The sequence below is a fragment of the Strongylocentrotus purpuratus genome, unplaced genomic scaffold, assembly GCF_000002235.5.
Source record: "Strongylocentrotus purpuratus isolate Spur 01 unplaced genomic scaffold, Spur_5.0 spur5_scaffold_7, whole genome shotgun sequence".
Lineage (NCBI taxonomy): Eukaryota > Metazoa > Echinodermata > Echinoidea > Camarodonta > Strongylocentrotidae > Strongylocentrotus > Strongylocentrotus purpuratus.
Genome location: NW_022145613.1, coordinates 16329160 through 16351562, shown reverse-complemented (window position 1 = coordinate 16351562; position 22403 = coordinate 16329160). Strand labels below are relative to the sequence as shown.

Genomic DNA, 22403 nt, shown 5'->3' with positions numbered 1-22403 from the left:
CGCAGGTGGGGCATCGCGTGTCGCATGCAGGGGGGTGGTATGGGTTTCGCTGGTGGTAATCTGCATGCAATGGAAGCACTGCTGGAACGGCTGGAAAACCCATCATGATGTTTGCAGTGGCTTGTAAGAAAGTTGGTTCAGTAAAAATGGAGTTGAAATTAAAGCTGTCTCCAGGCACTGATTATACATGTAGATTTTATTTGTAAGTTGTGTCCATTTTTTTCTCCTGAAGCCAGTTCATGAAGGTAAAAAAGCACTGAAGTACATGTTCAATTCTTCAGGTTCAAACAGTACCAGAAAGAAGTACAGTAAAGGTCTATCTGAATGACTCCTTTTCCAAGATGTCTGCTTGTTTTAGCCCCTGCTCAATATGTATCACTACCAGGTCAACATGTCACTCCAGATGTACATCCGCATTATCATCAATAAGATCTGTTTCTTCACACCAAAAAATTCCTTGGGAAGGAGAAAAATGAACTTCACATTTGAATGTAATCTCCAGCGGCACTATATAGTGTGAATGGGAAATCATGCAGTGAGTAAAAAAATCTGTATCTGCTTCATCTACAGTATACAAGATGTGAATACACTCTTGATTTCAAAAGAGAAAGTCAAGACTTTAATAGAGAGCCCAAATCTGCAGGAAATAATATTGGATGTAAACATGTGTATTTTAATAGAAACAAGGCAGACACTAGATGACAAAACAGTCTCTCTGGAACAAACAACATCTAACAGAAGATGGTCAGCTTTTATTAATCCAGTGACCTCATTAAGATACAGAAGAAGTCAACAGCAATTCGACTGAAGCTAGAATTCTGCATTATTAGGTAACAATGCAAGACAGTGTGTTACAGTAGTTAAAAAAAGGCCTGTTGACGGAAGTTCACGCACAAAGACATTTTCAGCGTATGGCTGTCAGTTACATAATCTCACTCAGATGCGATGTCCTTCAGTTTTCTACATGCTGTAGCTCATTAGATGATGTGATTCTAAATTGCACAACATTGCAATGTTTCTGTACTCTGTAATTCAAAAGAAATCAAGAGACAGTCAGCAGATGGAAAAATTAGCCTCTTCACACAGACTTACAATGTATTTGCACAAAAGGCAGCCCGTTATACAATGTAATCTCAATAAGATGTAAAATAAGTCCAATGTACATTGTACATCCACTGTTCAACTGAACTTGCACGTTCTACAGTATTGTAACATAAATGCACTTCGAGGAAAGGTAAGATAAAGTAAGAGACAGTCAGATCCAATGGGCCTCTTCACTCACAAAACAATTTGATAAAGAAGGACAGTCTGGTTCTACATGTATGCACAAGCTATCTTGATGAGATGTAAAACAAGTCCACTGTCGCTCAACCAAAAGCGATATATTGTGACATAGAATACTCCTCAGTTGCACTAAGCTGTACTAGAAGATGTACACGTACACGAACACGAAGGGCTCTTCAAGCTTTTCAGTGAAAGATTGTCGGCTATATATACATGTACATTGTATGTCCTTGACCTTGACAAATTCCTGTGCGGAGATGGAGACAAGCTTTTCAAATGCAAATCACAGGAGGAAGTGATGAGGCGGAAGAAGTGATTCCTTCCTCCCTATTTTGTTACACCAACTCATGAATAATCTCAAGCAAAATCTTTAAAGGAACAGTAGCGTATCTTCCAGGAGAGGTTTTGTGTGGATAAGTCTCTATGAACCACAGGGTACTGGGTTTCAATCCCTGGTGCAGCACTAACGTCCTTTAGCAAGACATTAATCTCAATTTGCCACACTCCACCCAGGTGAGGTAAATGGGTATCCGGCAAGAATTTATCCCTTAAAATGGCAGCTGTGCTAAAGACAGGTTAATACAAATTAGAGCTCCAGGAGTGGTTAAATGCCAAACAATAGCGCTATATACATGTACAAGACTCCATTATCATTATTATTATCAACTAAATATCTGTTTATATTGTGCATTTATACATCAGACTAAGATATGAACATACTGTATGTCTGAACATGAATGGTACATGGTGCTCAAAGATAAGAAACATTAAAATTAACAATGTTAAAGGCGTAGAGTATAGTAGAGTTGATATTTTTTGTTTTCATTATCAGAAGAAGCTAACAGATTAAAGTTCTACTGTACATGTATGTATAATTGATAGAAATAACGGAGCATTAGAGTTTTGACAACAAAGAATGGTGATCCAAGATTATGAGAAGGGGAAATAACACCACGGAATACATGTATATTCAGAAGAGTAAATAACAAATTACATGTACACTGTACATGCAAATAACAATCAAATCTGTTCTTGAACGAAAGATTTAATTAAACTACTGTAGGCCTACATGTAACAGAGCTTCATTGCAGAGTCTGAAGATTATGAGATAAGGGAAATGATGCCACAAAAGATACTGTATATTCAAAAGAGTAAATGAGACATTATAATGCAAACAACAATGAGAAATGCACTGGAAAGAAAATCCAAGTAAACTAACAAAGCATCAGTGCTTCATAGCAGAGACTGAAGATCAAAGATTATGAGATAAGGGAAATAACACCACAAAATGTATATTCAAAAGGGTAAATATAAGACATTATAATGCAAACAGTAATGAAAGCTGAACTAGATGAAAGATCCAAGCTAAGTAATAGAAGATCAGAGATTCATAGCAGAGAATGATCCGTGATGATGAGGAAGAAACAAAATCCAATAGCAAATAAGATAATATGCAAATAGTGATGTGAGAGCTCTCAAAGCAAGTGAAAGATCAGAGTAAAATAGCAGAATGCGTTGGATTGTAGCAGAAGATGAAGATCAAAGCAAACAAGCTCTTGTGTGGCTGATCTACAGTAAAGATACATTCCATACAGTCATTAATATAAAGATGACTACAACTGTAGAAATGTTTTCCAATCATGCAAAATGCAGCTCTACAACTGCACGGTGTCTAGTAACGGCTTCAAATAAATCACCATGAATGAATGAGTGATCTTCCAATGAAAGCAAGGAACAGATGAAGATGAAGATGAAAGCTAGACAACAAAAATCAGAGATTAAAGATGCATTGAAACCATTAAAGGCAACGCAATATCGCATCACAGAAGAGAGAGAGAGCTCTTAAAAAGGTGTAGTTCTGATGCATTTACTGTGTACTTCACTCTTCCTGTCACTTGGAGTACTTCAAGTACAAGACATATTCACTGAATGAATTTGCAATTACGACGCAAGCTGGGACACTCAGAGATATCCCTCGAGTGCCATGTTCTGCCCGGCCAGCCGGCAAACCAGCTACTGTAGCTAATTAGCGTGCCACGACGAGCGAAGCTTTGTACATGTAGGTTTACTGCGCTGGAAGCCCATCATCTGTATGTATGTACGATTGCCTCAACATCTTTTCTGAGTATGTCGGGCAGATGTATAACTCGTAGTATAAACTGCATACTGCCAGTTGATTAATGTAGGTTATGGTAAATGAACTTCTTGGCTATTAGTATTAGTGTCTTCTTTGGAACTCAACAGAAATTGCCTTTTGAACATGGGTATGCACAAAGAATTAAATACATGTATGAAGGATTTTACACTTCATATCATAAATTTGATTTATTTAAATTGTGTACATGTACATGTAGGTTCATGGATGAAAGATGAATAAGTAAAATATACTCATACATGTACATGTACTGTATGTAAACTCAACTAGGAATTTATTTTTTATTTTTTTAAATGAAGAAAGGAAGAAGAATACTCAGAAAGAACAGAAGGAGAGAAAAAGAAGAAGAGAAAAAAGACAAAAGAAAAAAAAGACAAATGAAGAAATGACAAGAAGAAGAAGGAAGAAGAAAAAAAGAAGAAGAAGAAGGAAGAAGAAAAAAAGGAGGAGAAGAAGATGAAGTGGGGTATTAAGAGTGATAATAATAAGCAATTCTTATCAGTCATCATTCTGAGCTGCATCTGCATTTCATGCAACCATTTCTTTTATACAAATTTACATTGCAAACTGGAATTATTCTCCATCTAATAAAGTATGAACAGTGCTTTGAATAACCTTGATTGCTCACGTACTGTACATTGTATGCCACAGATAATTGTGTTAAGCGCCATGAGCGCCAGAGCCTGGCGGATACCGGCGCTATATAAATATCCATATTATTATTATCTCTTCCTGGATATGTTAAACATCATATCAGTATCACTGATGTGCTTTTTTTTTACCTGCAAGAATGATGTACATTTCAGTCCATTTGTGAAGATAAATACAATAAAATATTTAAACAAGCATTTTAAGTTGTGTTAACCTATAATTTTGAACATATTGGGTCTATTTTTTACTCTACATATTTAAGTGCATCCATTTTCCATCCATGCTAGTGTAACCTTGCCTTTTCTACGATATCATAAATCTATTGCACATGCACTGTATTTTTGTTACAAAATATGAATACAGTGCAATACATTTCTAAGAGATATTTACTTAATTCACTTCACCAGAATTGTATAGTCGAGTTGTACATTATACATGAATGCATCGGTATCAACACTGTAAGGCTTTCCTTTATTTTGTACCCAACCACCGAGCATTTAATTGGCCCATGCACTGACGCACAGATATGTTTCCATGGCGACTATACACCTTTGCATCAGTGGGCTGTTGGATATGGACTGCTTGAATCAATAAGAATTATTTACAGTTTAACACATGAACATATATGTACAGTAGCTCTCTATATGATTGACATTTATGTTTGTTTTGGCTTCCTTGGAAATACATTTACATGTACTTATAATTGTGCAGGTCCACCAGCATGTACTTTGCACATTGTACACTAAACGGTTGTACTGTTATCTGCACTCTTTTTTTCTAAGGGGGGAGGGGGGTTCTTTGGTTTTCTTTGTACCTTGGAGTACATTTTGATGAGATCATGTTTTTGATGATTTGCTGTTGTTTTTTGTTGTTGTTGACAGTAACACCAAGATCATACAAGGGAGTTGCGATTAGATTGAACATGTACATGTAGTACTGAGGAACTCTGGTTTCTCTGGGGAAATGGATGTTAAAAGAAATGTGGAATCAACAGATCTCCACACAATATGCAAACAATGTGTTTTTAACTGAGCTAAATGAATAATCTAGGATAACTTTCCTAAAATGTTTAAATCTGCATAGATCTATAAATGTATAACTCTTTTATTCTGCTTTTGTAAAGTGTACAGTATATTCAAATGTGAATTGCTTTCTCTGACAGTGTGTTCTAACTTCTAGGGAGGTTGTCAGTGCCCATTACTTATAATTTTAAAATATCTCTACAGAAATTGATAACTCTGTGGTTTTCATTGCAAGCCAAAAGAAGAAATTCTTCTTTTTTCCTTTACATTTAAAAATACTACTTGTGCTCTTTAAAGAAAATAAGGGATCCAGTAACTTTGTCTCAGATTCTGAAACAAAATCCTGGATTTAGCTCATGCTGCAATATTTATGAACTTTTAGGTCAGTCAGGAACCCCATGACTTTTACAAGCCGATCGCCCGTCTGATCATCAAGATTTATGATTGGGAATAGTCACTCAAAGACTTTTACTTTTTTGAGGCACTTCTTTATCATTTTGAAGCGCCATTTTTTTTTAGGGCTTCAATATTACACCATATCACAGACACTGATAACATGTACATGTACATGTAGGGCCGTGCATCTCAGATATAACATTGTTAAACAATGCCCTTAAGGGCAATCCAACCCTTATACATGTACAGTAATAAGTTAATTTGAATGAAGCAGAAATATCCAAGAAACAGAATGGCAAAAGATTGAAATAATTAGAAAGGAACGTGAATGAATGTGAAATATGAGATCACTACAGCTAAGCGAATCTCAAATTGGCACTTTTGTCAGAGCAGTTGATTGGACCGTATTGATGGATTGTAACTCTCCCATTTGTTGTGTACAACAATATCACTAATTCATGTTTTTCTCCAAAGTATCTAATGGAGACTGGAGAGTATACCGGTAGATCCTTTAAAGAGGAAGACCATTCAAAATCAGAAATATTTGAAAATCAAATTTTTAGTCATTTTGTGTGTTGGAACAGATGGGTTGTCCGCCACTACATTACAGAGACATTATTGATAAAGCCAATTTGATAAGTATATGCCTACATGTAGTACATTGATAGTGATTGCAACTTTTTTTTCATTTAATTTTCTCATTTTTGTCATATTTCAATGCCAGTAGGCCTATCCTTCTCTGATTTTCTGATTTTTTTCTACAGAAATTTGTTATCTACATACAGTACATGTGTATGTAGGCTGGATTATCATTTAATTTTCTTCTTTTTTATATAATGAAGAAATATTTTGTTCATCTTTTATAAGTTTAAAAATAAGGTTGAGTTCTGGGAAGAGGTGAAAAATAATTTGTGAGCGTTATCATTCTTATCATGCAAGTGTGGAAGAACATCAGATAAGACATATGTTCCCTGAAAAGCATGGCTCTTCAAATGCCTTCATATTCTTAATATGTCATGTAACATCGTAAAAATCCAGGGTAGGATTTTTACGCCATGTGTTCATGTAGTCCCATATACATCTTTCTGTGTACAGATGATCAACCTTTTCTGGTCGATTCCACACCGTTTGCAACCGCATGACCAGAACTCAACTTCATCTTTAATGCACAAGTACATGTATTAACTACTTATCTGATTATTAAAGTTGATTTAGAATAATTTGTACTTCGAACATTATGTTACTGGTAGTGATACGATTCTAAATCATCTTAGTGGTTGAGACAAAATGGACAACTGTGTGACATAAATGTATATTTGTACATTTGCACACAGTATCATCTGGTACTAAAATATCTACATGTAATGTACAGTACTTGGCTCGATGGTTGACTTGAAACATTTATTGCTTGATCCAAACACTTGTCATGTATCAGTACATTTTCCTACATCTATATACTGTATATCAGCAAAACCCCTCAACCTCAGTAAGTTACACTTTACTTTACGTAACTATGTTACTCACTCACTGAATCTAATGTACATGTACAAACTGAATGTAGGCTTTCATATACATGTATATACATGTATGTACAATCATGGGCATTGTCTGGGGTTTTAAGCATCCTCCCTTGTTCACAAGCATTCTCTTGTTCAATTCCCCATTCAATAGAGTAATTGTCACTACTAGCTCCTCTGAGCGGCTTAATTGACTCTAAAGAATATCAAAGCTGTATGGGTACAACGGTACATGTAATGTAGAGTATAAATGGCAAATACATGTATTTAGTTGTACCTGTACTTGCATGCTTACTTGGTGCACAAGCTGTATCAAATCTAACTACAGGGTGTATAACCACAACTTGGCTACTTTGTGAAGCATTCTGTGCACTGTCTGGAAATTTGAATCCTCCCTTGCAGTGTTCACAAACAATTGCTTGTTCAATTCCCTTTCAATAGAGTACTGGCTCCTGTTGGAGGCTTGCCTCAAAATAATATCAAATCTGCATGGGTCTACATGTAATGTAGAGTGTGTTTAAAAATGTATAAAAAATGGCAAATACACGTACATGTATGTAATGATACTTGCCTACACACACTTGGTGCACCAGCTTCATAAAATCTAACTTCAACCACAGGACAACTTTTGTGAAGCATCCGGGTGCCTCATATTTCGTATATGAGCAAACGTTGACTAACCCCAGACTCCCGACATCTACATGTACATGTATATAGTGACATTATCATTGTACAATGTACATGAGGAGAACATGTACATGTATAATAGAAACAAACATACAGTATATTGTTTCATTCAGAGGAAGTTCTTCTTCTTCTTGATTTCCTCCAGATTTGGAAAACTGCAGAGTTGTATCCTTTAGCAGGGTGAGTCGATCAATAGAGAAAAGGCAAACAATATAATAGGGGTACCAGTACATACAATGTAAATGTAAAAGATCACAAGATGTGCTAATGTCAACTTATGCAATAACTTGAGCTGATTTGTTCACAGAAGAATGTTTAAGTGCATTTACAGAATGAATTTTAGGGATGTGCCATGGTAATCCAGGGTGTAGGCAGTAATGGGTGGGTCATCATTGATTCCAAGAGAGGGTTCTTGATAGCTTTCTTGATGAAGGGTGTGTGTGTGTGTGCAACTGGGTTTTTACAGACATACATGTACATCAATCAGATATGACTATTTACGTCTGAGGACCGACCTTTACCGTACCAGGGTCGTCTGAGTCAGTTTGTGGGCAAAGACAGAGACCTGACCAAGTTAACGTGCCGCTAGACCAACTCACATCTCCCTATGATGAAGTCTTCCCTTTCATATTTATATCTAAAAGTTAGATGACATGCTCCTATCAAATGGTTGACTGTTTTATCCGCTGTCAGGCAGGGACATGCTGGACTCTGTGAGCCCTTTGAAAAGGTAGTCAATCTTTGGTTGGTTCGGTACATGCCGCAAAGTACATCTAATATGCATTTGTTTGGGATGGCTTGTCCGAGGTGCGGAAACGGGGTTCTCCTGGGAAGTAGGTGTGGAGTTTCTGAAGGGGGTAGGCTGGCCAACATGTTGAGAGATGATTTGGTGGATGTTGCAGATGCTGTCTTCTCATGTCTGTGAGCACTTTGAGACAATAGATTTGACCTCCTTCCAGGAGTTCCAGGAAATACAGAAGTGCAAGACTTATTTAGGCCTGCATGCATGGGTCAACCAGAGGTCTTGGTAAAAAGTTAAGCCAAAGTTTTACATTCCAAAGTCTATCACTGAGAAACATAAAAACTTTTTTTCCCCTCCTTTTCTTTTCATAAGAATGAGGAACCTTGGAATAGTTTAAATGAAGATCTACAATGTAGTTAATGCACCCAGTGTCTACAGTTTTGAAAATGGTGTTTAAATTCAAAATCTTAATTAAAAAAAGAACACTAACACAGAAACTGAAGTCAGACTCAGAAACAACATTCAAGCTTCAACGAAGATGCTAATTAATGTACTGTAACATGAGCTTATCAGGAACGCAGAGGAAATCTAAAATGAATTAGACAGGAATATAACTGTCTGGAAAGGCAAATTCTCACTTTAAAATTTGGAAGAAAAATGAGGTATCACCAATCATCACGTACACAAATGATGAAATGCATACGGCCGAATAATGAGGAACGTCACCAAATGGCAAATGCCAAATGGAATAGTCTAGATCTAAAAAGTTAGATCTAGGGTCTACTTTCTACAGAATCCTCCATAAAAACATAACTAGTTATTTATGCTTTATTAATTTGATTACAGTCTTCTGAACTTACCCAGAATCTACGTGAGACATCTTCTTCTAGTTTGTTATCCCCGGCAGTTTTTGTAAAATCTCAGCTAGCGGTTCTCTGTGTCAGTCTATGCGGAGTGTGGCCCGCGTCCCACCACAGCGACCCTACTTCGGAGACGGAGTCCTTGAGAAATTGATCCGTGCCGTGCGGCAGAGTGAAATGTTTCTAAAATCGGTGTCTACCTGCTTTTCTCCTTGATATGTGCTTCTCTGACGTCCGATCCGAAGCGGTTTTGCAGGTTTATCTTACAGCATGAGGAACATTTTCCAGCAATATTATCACAAAACAGTCAAAACATAAAAACCATTCTACATTATGCAACGCACCTGCCGCGCCATTGCACCTGTATACAGCATTAGACAACCAATCAATTATTATACACACACATCGTACACACACAAGACGGTACACAGTACATGCATAGCCACGCAGCCACATACACGCCGTCGTTATGGCAATCGGCGTGTGTTTGGGATTCAGGCAAAAGGTCATTTTTATTTACGTATGGTATCCGGGAGAAAGGACAATAAAGGAAATCGTTTTAACTTTGTTCTTTTATCTAGGGACCATTTAAACTCGACCAAATAATAAATCCGGGAAGGATTGAATGAGAAAGCAGATTATAAAAGAGAGGTCAGGTGGAAGAAATATAGATATATAGATAAATGGATTGATAGATTGGTAGGTAGGTACATGGTAGATAGATAAATAGAAAGTTTAGAGGGGGAACCTAGACTCGCGGGCTCGCGGTACCGGTAAATTACTCATTGGACGCGTGATACATTACCCTGATGAAAGATGCCTGCAAATTGTATCTACAGATCATTTCACATTTGTGTTTGAAAGGAAAATTAAGTGAAGAGTGGAGATGATGAAGATGATATATTAATTATAAATATAGATTATAGTCTCGACAGGGATTCTACATGTAGATAAATAGATACGAATTCGATAAATAGCTAGATAGATGTTCGTGTCCTTGTTAAATTTTACATTTAACAAAAATAATGTTTAATGCTTCCAAGAAAATTGTTAAATAATTCGTTTTTACCCATGAAAAAAAAAATTACCAACAATTTAGAGAAGTTCAAGGTGAGAATGGAAAAAAAGTAAAATAACAAGGGAGAACAAATAATGGAACGACTTATAATTATCTCCTTAATTCCTTTTTATCGCTCTCCATCTCTGTTTTCTTGGTTCCAATATATCACACATCTTCATTTCATCTCTGGATCAGCACAACGCTTCAATTTTAGAGGTAGGTCCCCCCTCTCTCTTTCTCTCTCTCTCTCTCTCTCTCTTAGCATTTCCTTCTTTATCATTCCTTATATGGCTCTCCATCTCTGTTTTCTTGGTTCCAATATATCACACATCTTCATTTCATCTCTGGATCAGCACAACGCTTCAATTTTAGAGGTAGGTCCCCCCAGGCGCGGATCCAGGATGTCTTAGGGGGGGGGGGGGGGGGGGGGGCTCACTTTTTTTTTTTGGTCCGAAAAAAAAATCGTAACGACTCTGCCAGCCGCTAAATAAGCGGGGGGGGGGGGGGGGGGAGAGGACACTTTTTTTTTTTGGTCTCGAAATTTGAAAATTTGACATTTTGTTCCGTTGGGGGGGGGGTGAGGTCACCATTTTTAGGTCAGCAATTGGCATATTTTATTTTTTATTTTTTTAAATTAAAAAAAAAAAAAAAATTACAGAAAGGGGGGGGGGGGGGGGGGTTGCTCCAAAATACACACATAAAAAACCGAAGGGGGGAGGGTCAACCCCCTAACCCCCTCCCCCCTTCCGTACGTGCCTACTTGTCTGAAAATAGTTTTTCCCCTCCCGCGCGAAGCACGGAAGCTTTTACGTTTCATTAAATCATTAGAAAAAGAAGACGATTCGTTGTACAGTTTTTTACTCTTAATCCTCGTCTTAATTCATCCCCCCACCCGCGCGAAGCGCGGAAGCTTTTACTTTTCATTAAATCATTAGAGAAAGAGGAAGATTCCTCGTACCGTTCTCGACTCTTAATTCTTGTCTCAATCAATCCCCCCCCCCCCCCTTCCGCGCGAAGCGCTGAAGCTTCGAAGTTTCATTACATTATTATAGAAAGAAGACGATTCGTTGTACCGTTCCCAAAAAATATCCTCGTCTGAATTAAGTTCCCCCTGCCCTCCCCCGCGCGTAGCGCGGAAGCTTTGACGTTTCATTAATTCATTAGAGAAAGAAGACGATTCGTTGTACCGTTCTCGACTCTTAATCCTTGTCTGAATTTCAAATATGTTCTTTGTCTATTCCCTTTTCTTCCTACGTCCTCTTCCTTTACACTCCTCTCTTTTTTGGCCGGCGTTTATTGGGGGACCACCCCACCGCTTTCCTGGCTACGCGCCTGCTGTCAGATAAACATATCTTGATACCTTGTCCGCCCCGGAAGCTCAGGGGTTTAAGGTTTTAATTTACGGTCAGATTAGCATTCAGGGGTCCGCCTTAGTGCCCTAGACGGGGTCCAGGGGGCAGAGCCCCGGAAGTTCAGGAGTTTAGGCATTTAATTACGGTCAGATGAGCATTATTTTGATACCTAATTGTTACAATGGCAGGTCACTAATTGGCTTGGGGTTCAGGGGGCGGAGCCCCGGAATCTCAAGGGTTTTAGGCACTCAATTACGGTCAGATGAGTATCGAGGGGCCCGCCTAAGGGCTCTTGGTTGGGTCCAGGGGACAGATCCCCCAGAAGCTCAGGGGTTTCAGGCGTTTAATTACGGTCAGATGAGCATTTTTGATACCTTATTATTTGTGACACTAGCAGGACACTATTTGGCGTGGGGTCCAGGGGGCAGAGCCCCCAGAAATCAGGGGTTTTAGGCATTAAATGACCGTCATATGAGCATCTAAGGGCCCGCCTTAGGGCCCTAGGTGGAATCCAGGGGGCAGAACCCTTAGGATTTTAGGCATTAATTTTAATCATGGTCAGATGAGCATATTTTGATACCCCATTATAATGTGACACTGGCACTTAACATTTTTTTTCTTTCTCGCTCTCTTTCTTTCTATTTCTCTTTAATATACTTTTTCAAAGAAAGTGTGGGGGAGGGGCTCGAGGATCCCGATCCCCGCCGTTCCGCAGGCCCTGATATGTAGGCTTCTCAAGAAGCATTTTCTTGCCTGACTGTAAATTTAGGAATTTGTCATTTTCCAACAAACGCATGAAGTGAGGAAAATTATCATTTCAGCATTATTTGTTAACCACCGTTATGGAATTATAAATAAACCACGTTTGAATTATATTTCTCCAACCCCCCCTCCCCTTTCAGTATGCCAGTGCCCCCCCCCCCTCCGATCTACACCTTGTTGGCGGGAAAATTGCAACTGATATCCCCCTTCTTTTCTTTTCTTCTTCCTATTTGTCCTTCCCTTTATCTCCTCTTTATCTTTTTTCTTTCCCTTTCCTTCCTTCTCTTTTTTTTTTATTGGGGGGGGGGGGAGGCAAGTCCTTCCCCCCCCCCGATCTCCTTCTTCCCTCTTTTCTTTTCCCTTCCTCGATCTCCTTCTTCCCTTTCTTTTCTTCTTCTCTTCTTTTTTCCCCTTTCTCTCCTCTTTCCCTTCTTTTCTCTCTCTCTCCTTTTTTTTTTTTTTTTGCGGGGGGGGGGGGGGCCAAGGCACGCTCGGCCCCCCTGGATCCGCGCCTGGTCCCCCCTCTCTCTTTCTCTCTCTCTCTCTCTCTCTCTCTCTCTTAGCATTTCCTTCTTTATCATTCCTTATATCGCTCTCCATCTCTGTTTTCTTTGTCCCAATATATCACACTTCTTCATTTCATCTCTTGAACATTCTGACTCAGCACAACGCTTCAATTAGAGGTAGTCCTCCTCCTCCTCCTCTCTCTATCTCTTTCTCCCCCTCTCTCTCTCTCTCTCTCTCTCTCTCTTTTCTCTCTTTCTCTCTCTCCCTCCCTTTCTTTTTCTTCCCCCTTTCTCTCTCTTATCATTCTTTTTATCGCTCTTCGTTTCTGTTTTCTATGTCTCTCAATATATCACACGTCTTCCTTTCATCTCATGAACATTCTGGCCCTTATAGGTAGGTCACCACACCCTCTCTCCCTCCACCCCTGTCCTTTTTTCTTTCTACCTCTCCCACATTCCTATTTAGTAATTTTGAACTTACTGAACTCACTTTGGACTTGTTTTGTTTCTTCTTTAATCTGATTCTAATCCAAAAATGTGGATATAGGCATAATTTTTTACGAATTGATGTGATTTTGTTGTTTATTTTGTCCCCTTTTCCCTCTGTCCCTTCTACCTCTCCTAATGTTAAACTCAAAAGTGTGCACATGTTTCACGTTAGACCTTACAAAATAAGGAAAAAATATAGATCGCACTTGACTATTGTATTATCTTTTTTTATTCGGAATATGTGATTGAAACTATTTTCAATCTCTTTGGTTCAGTTTGACGAACTTGACATTCATATAATATTTATAGCATTTTCTGTCTAATATAATTGTAAAAAAGATCGCAAAGACTTTCGAGAAATCTACTCAATTGAAATCTCAATACCTTAATCGACTAACTCACTGTCCATTGTCAAGAGCTATAGGGCGCCACCATGGCAGGAAGTATCAGGCATGCGACTTCTACAGTGTGTCAGAGACTCAAACATTACAAATTCAACAATTGTTTTGCTAGCATGGATGATTTTTTTTTACATGCTAGATATCAGGAGGGGGGGGGGGGGGTGGTGGGGAAGAACACAATACACAAGCGTGAGAACCCTTGTTGCTATGACAATATGCATCACTAAGTGCTTCCTGTTATACCATTGTAATAAACATGATCAACCTTGTATGATTGTTGTAGAATTGCCATTTCAATGTAAAGCAGAATAACACACCTTTTTTTTTGGCTATGAAAATGACATAGGATCATCCTAAAATTTCAATATCACACTAGACCGACGGTAGAAAAGAGACCGAAATTTAGAGAGAGGAAAAAAAAAGGGAGGGTTTACAAGACCGACGGCCGTTTCAACCGGCAGAACAAAGAAATACATAGGAAAATATATACTGGAAAAGGTCAAAAAGTTCCACAGGACCGACGGCTCATGAGACCGACAAAACAGAAAAATACATTAATAACTGTTAAACAGTATGAAGGAAGATTAAAAGAAAATTGTTTGTCTCTTAATTGGCTACTGGTCTAGTGAACCCAGGCTCCAACAGCTGTCAGAATGCAATTCTTTCGACATTTAATCCCGCTGCGTCTTTAAAAATGTTAGTTTTGACCCTCTAATATGAATTAATTTCATATCTTATTCGTTTCAATTTATTTTAAATATGCTATCCCGAATTTCTCCATATAATATAACACAATTATAGGGGTACTTTGTATTGCCCCCAAGGACAAGCGCATTTAATTACTTATGGGCCAACCTTAAATAGAATATAAATAAGTAAAATAAACGTATGTCTCCCTTTGATATATAGAAGTATTTCTTCATATCGGCTATTCAGAATATATATGATCCTTTCGGAAAGCATTTTGTTCTTTCAGTTAGGCAATCATGTGAAATCTCGGTGGTTTAAATTTAAGCTTAACGGAAAGAAGTAAATCCATGTCCTTCCTACTTACCAGGAATGATTTATTCCAGGAACATGGGGTGGGTCTAAGATTGTCGGCGAGAGGTATTAATGTATTATCCCTCTAATTCTCTTCAGGGCGGGGGTGGAGGGGGGGGGGGGTCGGCCCCCCTGTAAGTTCCCTACTCAAATCTGTACTATTATGTTTTACTTATGTTACCTATTTTATCAAAATCTTGATCAACGGATACAGACCTATATTATATATATATATATATGTTTTGCTACCGAATGACCACACTTTTCTTTTTACTTGTCTTGTCAATTTAAGCTCTTCGTTCTACCTTTAATACACATCTATAAAACTATAAAACTCTATAAAAACACGTAAATGAAACAAATATCAAAATAAAAACGAAAAACGTCATCAAAAAAATTTGGCAAGACTAAATTAACACACCGGTGTAATTACATATATTGAGTATAGCCCTCAAGGCCATCGAGAAGAAAGTTTTCGGCTATCAAATCGTACGCATGTGGTTCTTAAGGATGGACACAATATCCTTTTCCTTTGCTCATATTAAAGGCTTGCTCAGATATGGCACGGTCAACCAACACAAAAAAAGCCGTCGATGATTTGTTTTTGTTTTTTGTTAACTTGTAACATGAATAGCAACTGCGTGCAATAGAAGGCTTGCGCGTTTTCACTGAGTTCTGTGTAGATACAGAAAATGTGAAGCGTATAACTCTCTAAAAATTCTTGCGCCCTCTAAATAGCAAGCAATGCCTAATCGGTGATCATTGGTCCCCCATGCTCCCCTTTTCTTATGCTAATTGAGAGCTGATTAATGAGATAACCACCTGTCAGTGACCATGCAGAGAGGTCTAATCCCTCCTTGTCAAACTAGTGCAGATCATGGTGCAGATGGGCTTTAAAGCCTCTCGAAAGTGTTGGGTGCCCCAAATTCGTCAAAAAATTGATGGCAAACATTCACTTAAATTGTATTATAATGTGAAAATTGTATTATAATGCAAAGATTCCCCCACCCCCCCCCCCCCCCAAAAAAAAAAAAAAATGTGTTTGAAGACAAATATTGCTAAAATAACAATTTGGGTATTTTGTTGTTCGCAGAAAGCGTAAATTTTGTCTTTCTCATCAATATTTGACTTCAAACACATTTTGGGGAAAATCTTTGCAGCAGAAATTTGTCTTAAATTACATTCTCTTTCACATTGTGATACAATCTAATCGAAAATTTAAGTCTACATTCAGTTCAATCACTGAATACATGTATAAACATTCCGTTAATATGCTCATTTAAAAATAATCAAGTTTTTACCACATTATGAAACAAAAAACTATTTGCTAAAATAATACAATGTATGATGTTGCGATCTACAACTTTAAAAATCAAAATAATTTAGTTTCGGTAAGTGTATCAAAACTTTTGCGGATAATGTCGGTCGACAAAATGTAATAAAGATTGATCCGGTCTTTATTGCAATGTCACCGTTGCTGTTAAGTCGTCGAATCTTGGTTCGAGATCCGTAAATATCGGCAGTCTTTCAATTCGTCAAAAATGTCCCCGAGGGATTGCGTCTTGGACAGGGAGGCGCAAGCAACATCACCTCGTTGCGAGCTGCTGAATGGGAACGACCTGTTGCCTTGCAACGCTCCTCGAGCTTTGCGGACATCATCGTGCAGGGACGTCCCTCTGGATTGACGACGGATTTCCTCGATGTGCACCAACTCACCGACGACTTGCGACACGCTCCGTCGAGGTGTCGAGGCAAAGGTTTGCTTCATGATACAAGAGGAAGATTCGGAGCGAGATGCGCGTCGAAGTGGTGCGTTGTGACGAGCACCAAAGACGCTGCGCGTTGACTCGTGGGGAGACAGAGGCGGAGACATCATTTGACTGTCGGAAGAAGTGCGCTGTCCAGTGACAGGTGGATGAGGTAGAGGTGGTAAGTTAACAGATAGATGATGTGCGATGCAACAATATCTCTTGGCTGCTACGTGTACTGAAGTTCGACAAGAACGCAGGTTCATGCGAACTGTGGCGTCTCGATGGTTTGACCCCAGGCGTGTTTGAAAGACTTACCGGTTTAACGATCTCGGACGTACGCCGACGCCTCGTCAATAATTTAATACGCTCGTCACCGATATGCGATGTCGATTTCACGTTTATGTTAGTCTGTGTATGTCTTCTATTTAACAGTGGGGATGAGGCGAATCCGCTAACGGCCTGGTGAGTGTGTTGATCCTCAAACACAGATTCTGCGTTACCATCCTTATCTTCTTTACCCATCGTTTCCCCGATCATTCCCAGTTCTCGGCCGTTACAGAAGTTCGGCAGGTCCGTGACAGGAATCGATGCTGCGTCGGCTGCGATGCTCTCGTCACTGAAGTCACCCTTCGGTTCTGCTGCCAGTTCCTCGTCAAAAGCACTCATCGGACCGAGTTTGTCGATGGATGCCGGTGATGAATAACATCGGCTGAGTTCGATCTGCGATTGAGCTCCATCTCTTTTGTTCGGGGAGCGCGGCGACTGTGTCATTTTCAATCGTCCAGCGGAAATCGCTCGCGAAGGTGGACCCGAGTCAACGTTGTTTATATTATCCGAACTCTCCGATGCGCGTAGACTCGCAATTTCTTGACGCGACCGCGTCATTCTCTGGTGTTCCTTTCGTCGTACGGAGTCGAACATCCGGAGGGAGTGGCGACGCATCTCATTGGTCTCCGAGTCCAGCTGGCTCATGCGAGACCGCATTTCTTTGGACAACGATTGAAGATTCTCTTCCAGTTTGCGCTGCTCCTTCATGCTGGATTGGTGAAGACTGGAAGCTTGGGCTCCAACAACAGAAGAAGCACTGATGCTTGCATTGAATGGATATGCCATCGTTCCTGTCCAGTTCTGAAAAAGGGGAGAGGAAAACTAAGGTATAATCATGGTTGAGCTGTTATGATGGAATGAGTGAGAAAGAGAGCCGGAGAGAGAGAGAGAGAGAGAGATGGAGTAAGATCATCATAAACACCACGAACACAGAACCATGATCCACAAATCTACACTAAGTACATGGAATAAAAAATGACCGTTATACCAATTATTCTCTTAGAGACGATCCTTTCTGATGGACATCATAACGTAAAACAAAACGAATGGATAATGAAATTAAGCACGACAGTACTGTCATTAACATGGAAGTTTGCACAATGCCGAAGCAAATTAAAACTAATGGCTCATTATGACGTAATCCTAGGACACGTTTACTTCTTGGCAAGGATTCTCCTCTTCTCGTCAAATAAGAGATGACAATCATTTGCACAAAACGTTCCCGGATCGAGGGAGCCCCTCTCTCTCTCTCTCTCTCAATCAAACTGTGCTAGCAACTTCAAGTATTCATAGGGTGGGGGGGGGGGGGGGTAATTAGACAACTCTCTGCGTAAATCTATGGTTCTAGTTCTTTTCTTGAGTATCCTCGGTTTAATTTGCAAATATCAAGAGTACATTCTCCCGTACAAATCTCATCTGAAATTTATAACAGTTCAATGATGTTTCATGTCATGTTTTACGAGAAATTAAAAACAGTCTGAAGATGCAGAACATGACGATAATTATTCTGTATCTATTTAGCATTGAATGGATTGTGAGAAGTAGCTGTGAATAGTGCTCACTTCTTTGACAATACTTTCCTTAAACATCCTTTTTGTTCTTTTAACAAAATGTTTTAGAGGGGTAAAGACGCATCATCTTAAATGCATCCCCACTCTTTCTCTCTTTCTCTCTCTCTCTCTCTCTCTTTCTCCGTCTCTTATGCTCTCTCTCTTTTTATCTCTTCTCTATGTTTATCATGTTTTTCTATCTCATCGACACAGTTAACCATTACAGTTTTGTTAGCAATTAACAAAAGTAAACGACGTCGTATGAAAAGCAACGACAAGACAAGTTGCCAGGTAATATCAGAACTCATAAAATTCTAAGTACCCCATTTTAAATGTAACAAACACCTTTGATCGACTGGTCGCCGTTGCTATAACCTTTTTATTCATGGTCATGAATTCGGAGAACACAGTAAGCTAATTGTATTTTTCCCAGGTCGTTATACTGTTTACAAACTGTCGTCTTTGCGGGAGCAACGGGCTAGTTTAAACAGAGGTGTACGTTTCTTAATTGCTGAACGTTAAAAATGCCACCTCACTTTTAAAACTGCATTTCTGAAGGTAGATCTGTATTGCAGGTAAACCATACGCATATTTGTTTTCCATGATGTATTTTGGATAGACGTCATACACTGAGGAAACAGTGGCGTACGTAGCTACATGAGCCTCGTGTGAAATAGAAAGAAGAAGAAGAAGAAGAAGAAGAAGAAGAAGAAGAAGAAGAAGAAGAAGAAGAAGAAGAAGAAGAAGAAGAAGAAGAAGAAGAAGAAGATGAAGAAGAAGAAGAAGAAGAAGACGACGACGACGACGACGACGAAGAAGAAGAAGAAGAAGAAGAAGAAGAAGAAGAAGATGAAGAAGAAGAAGAAGACGACGACGACGAAGAAGAAGAAGAAGAAGAAGAAGAAGAAGAAGAAGAAGAAGAAGAAGAAGGAGAAGAATAGAATGATATACATCAAGAAAAAACAAGTGGAGAGGGGAAGGGGGGAGGAGAGGGCAACCAAGTTAATAAAAGACCACTCCCACAATTTGAGTCATCTAGAACCGATGTCCCCTTCCGAAACACCGGTCAATGTCCCTCCCCCCCCCCCCCCCCCACCCCCTTCATAGCGAGGCCAACATTAAATGATTGGTTTTTTTAATTTTTTTATTATTATACAAATAATTGCATCTTTTCTTAATTATTTTAAGTATATCATGGTTTAATTTCAAATGAAAATAAAAGAGAGCACATTTTATGCAGTTGCTTGAAATAACTGACAGCTTTGAAGTCTAAAGGAGAATATAGTAAAGTGTGATGGAAAAAATAACCGTATCTTTATATCTATATCTGTATCTAAAAACCGAAGGCAAAATTAATATAGGCCCGCTACTTGACATATTCCATCCTTAGATAGCTTGATTTAGACTATTCTTTTGAAAAGGCTATATCACATTCAAATATAATTTACAGAGTTCAATATAAACTTCTAAGTGGTAGGAAATAGTTTTCCTCGATTTTATAACGAGAAGATTATGTCACCTGGAAATTTGTTTGGAGGTACCGAGTTGTTGATTGTTTGCCAATGAAACTTAATGATACATTACTATATTGCTTACATCAAATTAATACATTAAATATAATACCTTTATACTGAAACTTGACAACAAGGGCGATAATTTCGATAAAATAAAATTGTACATAAACGTACCACTGTGATTGCGCCGTTACATTCCATAATTTGATTACATTTAGGAGACAGGATTATAATGATTAAGAAACTTAAGACCGATTAGTATATTTATTCCTTGATTGCGATTGCAAAGTTTATTTCCGACTATATTCCGATTAGTGTCTCACCGTTGCAGTTGAATATAAATACGAAATATTCCACATAATGCTAATCAAAATGTTGTAAAGGATAGAAATGCATAAGATTCGCTTTGATATCATAAACAATTCCGCCGTTCTTCTTCTTCTTTCTCTCTCTCTCTCTCTCTCTCTCTCTCTCTCCCTTTCTTTGTCTAGCCTCTCTCTCTCTCTTCTCTCTCTCACTCTCTCTCTTTCTCTCTCTCTCTATCTCCTGTTGTTCCTATATATAGCCATACGGATCTGTCTTATCTGGAGTAACGCACCGAAGATTGAATAGAAAACAGATTAACTGCTTTCAAAATAATCATTGGTCCAAAATGAATCATAATCACACGCACTAAATTTTCATCCCCATCAAAGTGAGACATTCTACCAGTAAAACAAACGAATGTTGGATGATGAAAGATGAAAGCGATACAGTTACAAAAATGTCTAGCTTCACTTGGACTTAGACACATAATTAAAAAAATAATCTAAGTACATTTCTCTTTAATAATTCAATGTCGAAGCAAATTTACCTATCAGCTAGATATGTATCCCTTTCCACCAGCAGCATGTCTTTGACTCCACACCTTTGTTAGTCTCTTCCTCTTCCTTTCAAACTGGTGTAGTTACTTTATTCCTGTAAAAGACAAAATAGATGGCCATCGACATCAGACCTCGACGACAAAACTAATGTCTTTGATGTCAGGTATTAGATGCGCTCTCGATCTCGATGTTACAAACTTATAACAGAAAAGGACGAACCCTCGTGCGAACTACTCTTTGGGTTGCTTGATTCACATTCATCCAGCCAAAGCAATAGTGACGACAAATTCACAAAAAACAGAAGACGTTTTCCTCAGGTTGTTTATAGATATCTTCCCCTCAATGATGAGAGGAGCTGTCGTAGTTCTCGGTTATCTAGATTGAGTCAACACGTCTTTTTATAGACCAGTCGTTGTGATAAACATATTCTTCCGTTATATACCTCTGGTTTACGTGCTTGGGTTATGTAAGATTTTTGTAAGTGAACCAAATAGAGAGAAAAATACTATTACACCTCGGGCATTCACCCCTTTTGCTGAATAGTTTCCAGAAAGACATGCAGGCTTCAGAACTTATATCCATTTTGAATGTTTCCTGCAGGAAGGAGAAGAGCTTTGAAAGGATAAACTTAGATATTTTAAGATCTGTACACCTGTGCATTCCTGCCAAGTCCCCAACTAACGTCCAGCCCATATTATTATTAGAGGCGAAACCAGGCTCCTCCGATTAGGGGGGGGGGGGGGGGGGGGGGGGGAGGTTCATGTCCGAAATATCCACGCCATACAAAATAAACAAGCAATTTATGTTTTTATTTTACTTAAAAAGTTAAATTTCTCTAAAAAGCAAGGGGAAGCGGTTACAAAATTTAAGGTGTCCTTTGAGAGGGGCATATATTTACTTTTTGTGCTTGCAATATTTCTGATTTGGGGTTTTGTTGGAGGAGGATTAATTATTGCAAGAGGGGATGCTGGAGAGGATTGCTGGAGGGGGCGTGTCTTCTCCCCGTGCCTCCTGGATCGGCCACTTTGGCAATACAAGCAACGAAAAAATAAACGAACTGTAGTATCAGTGACATGGTTTAATTCCAGCACGATCTGTTACTGTAAACTTCCTGCGTGTCCAGATCCATCCAAGCGCACTTTACCGCGAAATTTACTGGCTCCCACATCGTAAAGTTTACATAAAAGTCAGTCATCGAAACGACCCGAATATATAAAGATTCTAGACTATTTCCATTTATAACATCTTTCTTTCCTTTGGCTTTTTACTGTATTGAACAGTCTGAATCAATTCATCCCTGTGTCACTATCGTATATTATATTATATTATATTATATTACACAGAAAGATTTTAAAAAAGAAAGATGAAAATTGCTATATTTCACGCTCTAATGAAGCAATCCTTGTAACTCGTGGGTCTGGTAACCCCTGTCATATGTCATTATATCGATATCAGGGAGTTTCAAGAAGCGCT

General features: G+C 38.7%; 2 protein-coding genes across 4 annotated transcripts in view; both read right to left on the bottom strand.

The window, feature by feature from the left end:
- Nucleotides 1–9725, bottom strand: part of LOC590109 (glutamic acid-rich protein) — a 34954-nt gene extending 25229 nt beyond the window's left edge. For 2 of the 3 annotated variants that reach the window (XM_011663746.2, XM_011663749.2), the window contains exon 1: nt 9315–9724. In XM_011663746.2, coding sequence (XP_011662048.2) covers nt 9315–9334 — 20 coding nt within the window. In that variant the 5' untranslated portion in view covers nt 9335–9724. Of the gene's footprint in view, nt 1–9314 lie in introns of all 3 variants that reach the window. The other variant, XM_011663748.2, reaches the window with a different exon arrangement.
- Nucleotides 9726–16859: 7134 nt separating this feature from the next.
- On the bottom strand, nt 16860–21366 carry LOC105437302. Its single transcript, XM_011663756.2, has 2 exons — nt 20921–21366; nt 16860–17804 (listed from the first exon to the last, which is right to left on the bottom strand). The coding sequence occupies exon 2, from the start codon at nt 17787–17789 to the stop codon at nt 16860–16862; it is 930 nt and encodes a 309-aa protein (XP_011662058.2). The 5' UTR covers nt 17790–17804; nt 20921–21366.
- Nucleotides 21367–22403: the final 1037 nt, after the last annotated feature.